The sequence below is a fragment of the Notamacropus eugenii genome, chromosome 2, assembly GCF_028372415.1.
Source record: "Notamacropus eugenii isolate mMacEug1 chromosome 2, mMacEug1.pri_v2, whole genome shotgun sequence".
Lineage (NCBI taxonomy): Eukaryota > Metazoa > Chordata > Mammalia > Diprotodontia > Macropodidae > Notamacropus > Notamacropus eugenii.
This window is the reverse complement of record NC_092873.1, coordinates 206,608,793-206,622,064: the sequence shown is the minus strand read 5'-3', so window position 1 is coordinate 206,622,064 and position 13,272 is coordinate 206,608,793. Positions and strand designations below refer to the sequence as shown.

At 35.6% G+C, this 13,272-nt stretch overlaps 1 protein-coding gene across 15 annotated transcripts in view; it reads left to right on the top strand.

Annotated features, from left to right (window-relative positions):
- TRDN (triadin) overlaps positions 1–13,272 on the top strand; it is a 561,781-nt gene that overhangs the window by 67,668 nt on the left and 480,841 nt on the right. For all 15 annotated transcript variants that reach the window (XM_072643208.1, XM_072643207.1, XM_072643206.1 and 12 more), the window contains exon 2: positions 5,629–5,838. In XM_072643208.1, coding sequence (XP_072499309.1) covers positions 5,629–5,838 — 210 coding nt within the window. The remainder of the gene's footprint in view (positions 1–5,628; positions 5,839–13,272) is intronic.

Genomic DNA, 13,272 nt, shown 5'->3' with positions numbered 1-13,272 from the left:
ACTTGCTAGGCACTTTGAGAAACATTGGGGGGATATAGAGAGAAATATAAAAGAGCTGCTGCCCTCCAGCAACTTATATTTTATTGAGGAGGTGTGACCTGTAGACATAAATAAAGCAATTAGAGAGCACTAGCAATTGTGTCTATCTGGACAAATCACATGTATAAGGTAATACTTGAATTGGTCTTTGAAGAAAGCTGAAGATACTAAGAGGAAGAGGTGAGGAGTAAAGTATATTCCAGGACTGGAGAACAGCTTGAGCACAAGCATAGACGTGTGGGAGATGGAATGTATGAGGGACAGTGAGTAAGACAACTTGTTTGGGAATATTGAGCACATGAAAAGGAATGGTGTCTAAGTAATGCTAAGCTATGGTAGGTAGGCTTAGAAATGTGACCTGGTGCCAGATTGGGAAGGTTTTGTAATAGCAAACAATGTAGTCTGTATTTATGTCAGAGAGAGTAAGGGAGTCATTGAAGATTCCTGAGTAATATAAACGTGATTTGGGAATATCAATTTGGCAACTCTGTGGAGAAAATGGAAGTAGGAGAAGCAAGAGAGAGAATGTTCACAAAAACCCAGAGAAGACAATGTGGTGAGTAGGGTCAAAAGCCATAGAAAGGGCAGGAAGGATGAGACTTAAGAAAAGGTCATTGGACTTGACATTTAACAGATCACTGGAATCTTTAGAGAGAACAGTCTGAGTTTGAGTTGATAAGGTCACAAACTAAATTGAAAGGTTGAGAAATGAGTAGGAGGATAAGAAGTAGATGTAATGAGTATAGAAAACTTTTTTTTCCTATGATTTCTGCTATGAAAGAAAATAATTCAGATATAGAATGAAAGTTAAGTTGGTAGGGTCAAATGAAGAGTTGTAAGGATGAGGAGGAAACCTTGCCATGCTCACAGGTATCGAGGAAGGAACCAGTAGAGATTGAAGACTAATAAGAGAGAGGAGGATTTGAGGGAAAGTTGCTGGAAGAAATAACTAGAAGAATGCAAGAACAAAATGCCTTTTGACCACAACTATAAAAATCAAGTCACATTGGAAATGTGTTAGGAAGCCAAGAAGCAATGAATAAGAGAAATTTCTGGGCATCAGTGAAAATCCTGTTGTTGTAAGAAAATCTGAATTTGAAAAGGGCCCCACAATGATGTCTAGGTATTAATTTTCTTTTTCTCCTTATTTTCAGTTACATTTTCCCACTTTCTTTCATGGTTGTGGTAGTATCTTCTAGCTATCTTCAGTGATGTTGCTTTCCTATAATCATATTCTGGCCATGGCCCCCTCAATATAGATAGATAGATAGATAGATAGATAGATAGATAGATAGATAGATAGATAGATAGATAGATAGATAGAGATAGAGATATGCATACATATGTAGATACAGATGAATATGTCTGTATAGATAGATAATATTTGGATTCTCCCTCACCATCTTCCATTTTCTTATCATAGATATATATATATATATACATATATATGTGTATATATATATATATATACATATGCATATATACAAGCATATGCATGTGTATATACATACATATACTTACACACATATATGTATATATGTATACACACATATATACATATTTAATTCCTTAGCCTGTTGATATTTTCCTTGCCTTGGTGACCACTCATGATTCAACTTTCCAATATTAACGCATTCCAGTTCTTATGCTGCACTTGTGTTTCTAAAAAGAATTCCATTTCTTATGCTGCATTGTGCTCCAAAGTCTCAGCAAAATGGGCTCTTCAAAGATTGTCAGTAAGTAGAACTGGCATACTCCAGCTTACTGTCGGAACAAGAAAATTTCTGGTTTAGTTTTCTTGCCACCACTGTGCTAAGAAAAATTCTGCCCCAGACTCTATCTTGAGCTTTCTTGATGTTGTTTGCTAGAAGTTCACAGTATACACATATAGCTAAAATCTGCAAAGTCAAGCTTGGGACATAAACTTCAGCTCCAGTTTTGACCCACTAGTTCCCTGACCTTCCTTATGTAGAAATACTTAGTTTCCTCTTATTTTTTGTTCCCTGTTAGGAAAACTCTTACCTTGCCTTTTTTTCTTTCTGTAAAATTCCATTGTATCAATTCTTGCTGAAACTGATGCTTTTGACTCACTGATTTTTATATTTAGTACAATCTAAGCATAATAAATTGCATAACTTTCTCTGCATCATTGATTGGGTGATTGACATTAGTGCCTAATCAATGGACCCTTGGAAAGTTTTAGTCTCACATTTATCAAGAAAGACTTGGAACACAACCTGATTTCAATGAGTCTCCTTGAACTTTGTACACATATGACCTGTTTTTTCTGGTGTTTGAACTGTCCTTTTCTTAGTTTATGTCTCATCTAGTTCACATTCCTGGCTGCTCTATTCATTCCTTTGGTGTAATTTATACTTGGGATCCATTCCTGGTTTATCCTTTGGCTTTAGAGGCCTTTGGTGTTCTTTATAACTATGTTATCTATTTCTACCATTTCTGTTCCCTTCCCCATGCCCAGTTCCCATCTCTACATCCCTAGACAACTGACACAGACAACATAGATATCTTGCTCCTACTACAACTGCCTATTAATTTTTATTGTGTCCCAAAGATATGAGATAACATTGTGTCACTTTGGAACTATGCTTATTTTTCATTTTTTAGCTTTGGTCCTGGTCTTGTTCTCTTCTAAAATAAAATTCTATTTCCTCCTAAATGTGACTTTCACAAAGGTCTTTATAATATGTTACTCAGACCAATAAAATAAGGACATTATAATAGACATGAATTCAGTAAATAATATTGAAAGTATTCACTTTTAGTTATAAGGTGATAGTAATTTGATAATAAATTAATACCTGATGATGCACAATATTACATTTTATTCTAACACTAAACAAATTTTTTGGAATATCATTAAAAACTTAATTGGGTTTTTTAATGAGCTCATGAACAGTTACTTCTATCAAAATATCATCTCAACCTAATATGCAACTCTGTAGCCTATTATCCAGTTTCAGTTACCAGTTCCAGGTTGCTGCTATAGGGTGGAGAGGAGCAGTAGCAGTGGTGAGGAACAGGGGCCCTATGTGGGTAAGGATCAGAGTGTAGAGCATAAAGGCTATGACCAGATTTTCTTCCCAATCACATCTCCTTGGAAGCACTGAAAACCTGTCTGGAACAAGGCCCTCAGATCAAGCTACAGAAGCTCAGGCTTGCCATTATTCACCCTCCCCCACCACCTTGACATAAACAGAGTCTAATTCTAATATAAAGTCCAAAGACAAGAAATAGGCTAGAAAAATCAGCAAATAGCAAGAAATGGAACATGACCATAAAAAGCTGAAGATAGGGAGTCAGAAGAAGACAATAATTTGAAAAGATCTACAAGCAAAACCTCAAAGAAAAAGGTGGATTGGACAAGAGTTGAATAAGAATTCCTAGAAGAGCTAACAAAGAGATATTTTAAAAGACAAAAAAATTATTTTAAAAATCAAATAATACAGGAAAATTTGAGAAGAAGAATGAGAGCAATGCAAACAATATGAAAAGAAAATTAACTTTTGTAAAAGAGTTACAAGTATGTGTGTGTATATATCAGTCAGTAAATATTTATTAAGCACTTACTCTGTTCCAGACAGTTTGTTAAGCACTGGAGATCTGAAGAAAGGTAAAATACAACCTTTGCTTTCAAGGCACTCATAGTCTAATGGAGAGACAATATGCAAACAACTAAATACGAATAAGCTATATAGCAAGAAAAATCAGAAATAATCAATAGAGGCAAAACACTAGAATTAATGAGTATCAGGAAAGTCTTCCTGCAGAAGGTAGGATCTTAGCTGAAACTTGAAGGAAACCAGGGAAGCCAAGCAGCAGAGATGAGAAGGGAGAACATTCCAGGTATTAGGGATAGCCAATGAAAATGCCCAGAGTCAAGAGATGAGATTTCTTCTGTGAAAAACAAGGAGGCTAGGGTCTGTATCACAGCATACATACATGTATGTAGGTAAAGTGTATGAAGACTATAAAAGTCGGGGGAAAAGATGAGGATAAGTTATAAAGAATTTTGAATGTCAAACTTAAGATGTTACATGTGATCCTAGAGGTGATAGGGAGATATTGGAGTTTATTGAGTAGGGGTAATATTTGTTCAACCTGCATTTATGGAAGATCACTTTCAAAGCTCAGTGAAGGACAGGGAGAAACTTGTGGAAGATAATACAGTAGACCAGGTGTGAGGTGACAAGGGCTTCTACCAGGCTGATGGCAGTAAACAGCTTTCATCCTCTAAGACTGTAGATCTGCTCTAATTTTGATCCTCAGCACTATGAGTCTACTTCTAGCTAGTCTTTCATAGTCAGATGAAATGGAAGCTTCTGCTCTGCCCCTTTCCTAGGATCAAGTCAGCAAATAATATGGAAATGCAATAGAATACTATTATGTATGAAAGATGACAAAAGGGATAGTTTAAAAAAACTGGGAAAATTTGAGTGAACTGATGAGAAGTACAATGAAAAGAAGCAGGAAAATAATTTACCCAGTAGCAATAATATTGTAAAAGTGAACAAATATACAAGGCTTAAAAACTCCAATCAATGTAGTGACTAGTCAGTACCAGCCTAGAGGACTGATGATGATAAATGTCATTTACCTTCTGGCAAAGAGGTTATGAATTTAATATGCCAATGAGACATTTTAAATTGCTTGATTATGCAAATTTGTTATAAGAGGGTTTTTTTGTTTTGTTTTGTCTTATTTTTGTTTTCCTTCCCTCAGCAGCATGGGTGAAGGTAGTGGTTAGGGAGAGAAAATAAATACCCAAATCAATGCTTATTAATTGAAAAAAGTAAACTTAAAGAAGTAAAAAAGTCCTTCCAGCCACTTCACTACTCTAACATGTTGCATAGTACACATGATTCTCCCTTTTTTAAAGATATGCAAATGAATTCAAACTCTAATTTAAAAAAAAAACAGTAGAAAAGACTCAAAGGGAGTTTATTTCAGTTGTGTCCAATTTTTTGTGAGCCCATTTGAGTTTTTTTTTTTGACAAAGATACCAGGGTGCTTTGTCATTTTCTTTCCCAGCTCATTTTAACAGATGAGGAAACTGAGGCAAACAGGATTAAATGACATCCTCAGTCACACAGCAAGTAAGTGTCTGAGGTCAGATTTGGAATCAAGACTTCCTAACTCCAGGCTCCATGTGCTTTCCATTGGGTCACCTCACTGCTCTCTCCAGGAACATGATGTGATAATATGTATTGACTTGAAGTAGCATGGTAGAATCAGAAATAGAGAGAAATGGGAGGGAGGGGAATAACATTACCAAGAATTAGGCATCTGATAGGGAGCTAAGAAATCAAAGATTATAGAAACCTTTATGAATATTGGGTAATTGGGAAAAAGAGTTTATTAACAGAAATAAAGAAATTCAAAAGGGAAAACTAGGGAATAATGTGATTGGAGTTTTCATTTTAGCTCTGCCCATGACTTCTTAGTCCTGAAGATGGATTGTAGTTTAAGCATGTCCTAAACAATGAATGAAACTTCTTTCCTCTTTATCTTTAAAATGGATAGTTTATGGATTTCTAAATTGTTTTCTGTTATGGTTTAATATTTCTCTAGGTCACACATCTACAACAACCACTGTGATAGATGGCAAAAATGGATCTGTGCCCAGGACATCTGGAAAAATGCTGAAAAGATCAATGACAGAAGATATTGTCACAACATTCAGCTCTCCAGCCGCATGGCTTCTGGTTATTGCTTTGATCATTACCTGGTCAGCTGTGGCTGTTGTCATGTTTGATCTAGTGGATTACAAAAACCTTTCAGGTAAGACACACGGAACTTTGCTTTAGAAGCCTTAATTATGATTTGCTTTTTATCCACCACTTTTTTGGGGGGGAAGGGGTGGTCCCTGCTCAGTTATTATGTCTTCATGAAATGGTACATATGCGTACACCAGCAGTTGGTAACCTGGTGTCCACAGACTCACAAGGGAATTTTACATAGATTTCAGAAATTCATGACTTTGAGTAGGGGAAAAAAATCACACCTTTATTTTTGCTAGTACCTACGTGAAATGTAACATCTCCTTCAAATCTAGTTCTAGACAACAAACATTATTATAAAAAGGGATCCGTAGTCTTTACCAAACTGGAACATCAGAAGTGTCCATGATAATCATTGCTGCCATATTCATTTATACATATATATGTATATACATACATATACATATATACACACATACAAATGTGTATATGTATGTGTGAAATGTTAAATAGTATTATATGTAATATATGAGAATGATAAAATATATAAGAAATCATATAATTAATCATTGATATACCATTTTAAGATTTGTAAGTCACTTTACATGTATTATGTCATTTTATCCTTACAACCACTCTGTGAGTTTGGTGTTATCACCGTCCCTTTTTTTATAAATGAGGAAAACAAAAGTGACAGGTTAAGTGACTTGGCCAGTATCTGAGCCTAGATTTTAACTCAGTTTCAGTGATTCTAGGTCTAACATTCTATCCACTGCATCATCTGTCATGACAGACAGATATCTGACCTGAAAATGTTTAGTATACCCTTATAATATTGATTTTTGAACAGCTGTTAATATAATTAATTGTAATGTGAAGGAGTCTAAGGGTTAGGAGGGAGATGGTATCATTGGTAGAAGTATGGAAGGTCAATTTGGGCGTCAGAGGTGCATTTGATTAGTTCACTTTTGGAGTTGACATATTGAGTCTAATATGCAGGTAGAACAGAAGGATTGGATGTGACCAACAGGGAGATGAGATGTCACTCAGGGAAGAGACTGAGGTATGGATAGATTATATCCATCTTTTGAAGAACATGTAGACAACTAATAGTCTTGCTGAATTGAATAATGATTTATTGATTGATCCTACTCCAAACCTGAAGTAATATAAAATGAAAGGCCTTTGAAATAACCTAGCAAGGGAGGGTAGATGAGACTTTGTGCCATGATTATATTTTTTAAGAACCAAAGCTCTCTTCCCCCCAAAATCTCAGTTTTCTTGCTCATTCTCTTTTCATTGGTTTTTGCCTTTTTTTTACTTTTCCAGCAAGAGTAGAGGCAGTAGGATGGCAGCTGCAAGTACCCTAGCTTTAGCTTCAGACATTTGGCTCCCTCATGCTCGTTGTGACATTTAACAGATGTGCTACTGAAATTAACAAGTGAAATAACATGAACAAACAATTTTGAAATCATGGAGCTTGAGGCCTGTGTTAAACTAATAAATCAGTTCAAAAACTGGGCGGATTGCAGAAATTAGAAAAAAAACTTAATTTGTAAATAATGACTTAACATGGTAGTGATATGTATGACAAAAGTGATTATAGCAAATCTGAGTATCTTCTTTATCATACCTTTTTATCATCATGATTACCTGGGTTTATCTAAATGGAGGAATGATATCTCTGATGACTATTCTGTTTAGTGTAAAGAAGTCTGAACCTGGAAGCAGAATTGCTTAGATTAAATCCCAGTTCCTGATGTATGACTATGGGCAAGCCCTTTAGCCATGCTAAGCCTCAGTTTTTTCATTTGTAAAATGGAATGAATAATGCTTGTACAGTCTCCTTAATGATTTGTAAATTGTTCTACTAATGAAGTTTAACTAAGTTGAAGAAATACTTATCTAGCACCTACTGTACACAGAATTCCCTGTTTCAGAACTGAGAAAAAGAAATATTAACTAAAAGAGAATCTCTGGCCTCATGAAGCTTAAAGTGTACTATTTAAATGAGATACAGGAATGAAAGATTATTTAAGAATTCAATCAGTTAAGGCTTACTGTATGCCAAGTACCAAGGTAGGATCTGGGGAAAGTAAAAAAAATAATGAAAATAAAAATAAAATCATTTCTCCCCTCTAGGAGCTTAAATTCTAATGGAAATCATACCATGTGCATAGAAAAGAACACAGTAATTTTACATAAGGGAGAACCCTAAAAAGTGATAAGACCATGAAAGGCCCTCTTCATGAGGTTCATACAACTAGCAAAGGTTGCAGCCAAGACAAAACAGCCCTGCATTCAGGCTTCTACCTTCCCATTTTTCTTATCTCATCACTCATTTCCCATTCTAAGACTTAGAGGTGAGGAGATAGGGTGTTTGGGTGTGATGTACAAAAAAGTTACAGAGACATAATTTCTAGGTAAAGATTTATCAATTATAGCTAGTGAATAATTAATAAAAAAAATTTGACCATCTCTCTTACACCAAAAATGGATCATGGCAGCTTCTTGATGCTTAAATGCCCTTAGAAAAATGGCTGTTCCCAAAAGGCAGCTATCAATTCTGATTGGTTAACTACTAATGAGTATAATGAATATTATAATGAGAGGTGGACATATTGTAGTGAGGGGCTGGGGGATATGGCTTTGATTATGTCACTTTTACTCCCAGACCACCTCCTGTCAGAGGGTGATCTGACAGTAAAACTAATATAATCTAGACAAAGGATCTACCCTCACCCAAGCCTAAGTACCACACAATGGGCTTCCCTACCTGGGTGAGGTCTGAACAAGATTGAGGAGAAAGATAATCCAATCTCATTATCAACCCTATTTTTCAGGAACTGATTTGACCTAGTAGAAAATGAGGAAACAGGAAAAAAATCCTGGATCTCCTCAACAGAAAATGGTTATTAATATAAAAGAGAAATAATCACTTCTGTAACAAAAAAGGGAATGGAGGAAGGGAGAAAGAATGCCATGTACAGGAAACAAGTAGGCCAGTTTGTCTGGAATGTTCAGGGTGTGTGTGAGTGAGTGTGTGTGTGTGTGTGTGTGTGTGTGTGTGTGTGTGTGTGTGTGTGTGTGAGATCAGGACTTGAGGGTGGAGGGGCGTTGGTAAGAGGAGGCAGTAACACAAAATAAGTCTGCAGAGGTAGGCTTGAATGAGACTGGCCTGTTTAAAATGCCAGCTTAGGGATTTTTAAATTTATCCTAAAGTCAATACAAAGTCACTGAAATGAATAAGGGAATGTCCTGGCCTTATCTTTGGTTAAAGATTATTTTGATAGCTCTTTGGAAGAGATTAGTAAGAAGAGAGAGCAAAGTTAGGCAGGCTAATCAGGAGGCAATTGTGATGCTGAGGTCAAGAGGTGATGAAAACTGGAAACAAGATACTAGCCATGTGAAGGCAGACTCAAGAGATGTTCATTGATTCGGAGCTAGAAGGGACCTTAGATACAATCTAGTCCAATTTCCTTTTCTTTCCAGATGACAGAACTGATGCCCAGAGAGGTGAGGTGATTTACTTAAGGTCACCCAGCTAATAAGTGGCAAAGCTGATATTTGAACCTAGGTTTTCTTATTCCAAATCAGAAACTCCTTCCTTTGTGCCACACGAGACTCAATAAGACTTAGCAACAGACTCAAAATAAGGGTGGAGGCAAGGGAAGAAATCAAAGTGAGTCTGAGGTTTCCAATCTGAGGGACTGAAAGAAATGAATTAGGAAGCAGGTGAAACTTTGGTGGGAAGATAATGAATTTATTGTGCACAGTTTGAGCTTCAAAAGAGTATAAAATAAATATTCATGTAGAAACGTTTGCAGACAGCTGGTGAGGTGGTGCTGGAACCCATGATAGAGATGAGTGCTATATGTGTAGATTTCATCATTATCTACATAGACATGATAATTGAACAAATTGGAGTTGATGAGAGGGGTTGTTGGTTGTTGTGATTGTTCTTGGTTCTCCAATAGTACCATGACATCAAGATGATGACATGACTTGCAGGTGACTTTGTTTTGAGCCGGGGAGGGCTGTGCAAGGACACCAGCCTCACTTTCCCCTCCTGAGCCATCTGGATCCAGTGACCAGATATTCATGAGGATAACTGGAGAAGGCCCAGGATGCAATGGGAGATCCTAGTTCTTTCAGGCTAATGTTTTATCACATTCTCACTTTGAGAGGCGTAGAAAAAGGAGAAAAGAGGGCCCAATATAGAAGCTTTGAGGACAAATATACTTAGGGATATTAAATATGCAATAATACATGGATTGTATTGTAATACATGGATTGTAATCTATGTATATTTGTATGATATAGAATATAAATATGAGGTGCTACTATTATTAATGATAATCTAATTATAATATAATATGTGGTCATAATTAATAATTGTTATATATGAATATATATGTAAATATTATTTGCATGTAAATGTATGAGTTACATATAATTATAATTCTAATCGACAATAATACTACCACCTCATAGTCTATATAGACATATTTGTGTATTATTGTATATGTAGTGTCCCGAAGCATATTTGCTATTTGTCTAAAAAATCAAAATAATAAGCTGATTGTTGAGCTGGTTTTTAGTGTGAAGATTCATTTTTTACCATAAATACCTACTGTAAATAGACACTGATGAAATGTTCACAGTATATGAATATCCATAAAATGTTTTGAACTTGTTCATTGAAATAATAAAATGAACTTTTAAATAAAAAATAGGTGGTAAATGTTTTCTGAGAATATCTATTTCCCTTGGGTCTGTCCCTAAAGTCAATCACATTATTTCATTTATGTAAACATTTGGGCAAATTGTCTAGCATAAAATAGGTATCCCTTTTTATTCTGCTGAAAAAAATGTGTTGCTCAAAAATTAAATGTAAAAATGTACTATATATAATATAATTCTCTTAAAATACATTGTATTACAATACAGTATAAAATACAACACAAAATGCAATAAAATATGATAATAATATTAAAATAAAATATAATTCTATTGAAATTTAAATGTAAAAACATTTTATATATGTGTTTATGTGTATATGTATATTCACATACATACACACATACATACATATACATACATTTTATCTCATATTTCATATCCTGCATCCTGTTTGCTCCTTCTGCGTCATCACATATATACACATACACACATACATATGTGTGTGAATGTGTAAACATGTATATATGAATGAATATGTGTGTGTGTGTGTGTGTGTGTATCCCAGATCCATTCTTTAGTTCTTTTTTTCAGACCATAGACTAGTATAACTTTTTCCTCATCTCCCCTCACCTCTTTAGTTCCCACCCCCTCCTCTCTGCCTGCATAAATTCAACCCATCAAATATAGCCTCTTGCTTGTAGCCTTCTCTGATGGATCTCATACTCCTAACTCAGTAACAGCAAAAAAACTAATCTCCCCTTTATTCAAACTTCGGAGTAACTTTGTTCTTACCTCTTTCATATTATTACTATTCTCTAAGTTTGCACTCTAAATAATTGTGCACATTTCTTTCTACCCCCACCCTGAATCTATTATCTTGTAAGAACCTGGAGTTCAGTGCCATGTTTAATTTATTTTTGTATTTCACTGGGCATTTAGCTTAATGCTTTATGCATAGTAGGTGCTGAAAAAATATTTGTTGAATAAAAGAAATACTGTGTTTATCATTCCGTATTATGGGGGCATATTTTACGCATTGCATTTGTTCATTTTGCAGAAAATATCTGAATAGCTTTTAAGCAAAGCATTATTCTAAGCACTGTAGGGATGAAAGCTTCCAAGGAACTGACAATCTAGTAAGGATCAATAAAATATTGACAAATAAATGTGATTAAAGGCACAAGTTCCATAAGGGATGCACAAAGTGCTATAAATTGAGAGGAGGACAACTAGGATGGTGAAGGCTCTGGAGAGCCTACCAGATAAGGATCAAATGAAGGAACTGGGTATTTCTATGCAAAGGGGATAAAAGGTTTAGGGGAGACAAAATAGCGCCCTTCAGATATTGAAAGGATGTCACATAGAACATGTATTAGATTTGTTTTTCATGGCTCCAGAGGGTACAACTAGGTACAGTGGGAGGAAGGTGCCAAGAAGGAGATAGAGACTTGAAATAGGGACAAACTTCCTATGAAGTTTTTCCTGTACCAAAGTAAAGTGGGATGCTTCAGGAAGTAGTAGATTCCACTCACCACTGGAGATCTTTAAATAGAGGCTGGATATACATGTGTCAGAAGTATTTTAGAGAGTTCCTGTATAGGTTTGATTTGGATTGTATTCATTCATGGGAATGGAATGCCGTTCAGTTTGGACAGTATATACTAGGCAGAGATGGATCGTGAGACTGGAAAGGTATTTTGAAGGCCTTTCCAATAACTTTATAAGTAGTTTTTTTTTAAACTTTAGTCAAAAATATCATTATTTATAGTCTTGTTATAAGACCACAAGTACAACCTCCATGGGCCACATTAATTAACAGCTGAATAAATCTAGTTTTTATAAAAATAAATGCCAACATGATGAGGCAGGTGGAGCAAACTGGATGCAGGATGTGAAGTATGAGATAAAATGCAGGATGTGACCAGCCAGAAAGAGCACAAGAAACCTATGCATTGAAGACCCCTACAATGGGCTTATCTTTGTGCATTCACAAAGCACCTCTGACTCCCTGACATTCCAGACATTTCAGAGCAGAGCTTCCCTTCCTTCCCCCTTCCCTTTACTTATCTGTATAAATTAGATGACAATCAGGAGCAGCATTCTCCTGTTCCTCCTCCCATTTTCATAAACTGTAGTAGCTCCCCTTTTCCCTCTAAACTGTTAAACTGTATATGGACCAGACATCTAACCTAGCTAAGTGTTCTGTCTCCCATGGAGAGCAGGGACCGCTGGTTGTTCTGGCTTCCCATAAGGAACAAAGTCCACTGGGCATGTCACCCCAGCATATGCCTTTATTAACTTGGAGATGATCCAAGAGAATTCTTTCAGGACTCCACACTATTCCTCATCATGCTGGTGTACCTCAGCATTTTGGGGTGCCTGTGAACCGCCCCCAAAAAGCCTCTAAATCTTCTTGAAATATTCTGTCTGTGTGCATAGTTCACCTTTTCAATCATAAGCAATATTTTATGTCATATAGTAAGGGCATTTAAAATTACTTAAAAGTATAAACATCATTTAGAATCACAATAGTGATCTTTCTTTCATGTAATATAAATAATTTTACTGTTTTAGACAAATTTTCCTTTTAAAAAAATGAGATAAAAAGTCTTCATAGCCTCAAAACCTTATTTGCTATGTACGATTCTATAGAACAATGTATGGCTTAGTTTTGAACTTTTAGAAAACACTTTGGCAACTGTGCCTTACTATTGTTTTGTAATGCATCAGGCACTGTCACATGCCTCAAAGGGTTGAACTAGAAGGGAATTATATGTAGATTCTGTTCACAAAGTGGTCATATACTAAAAAA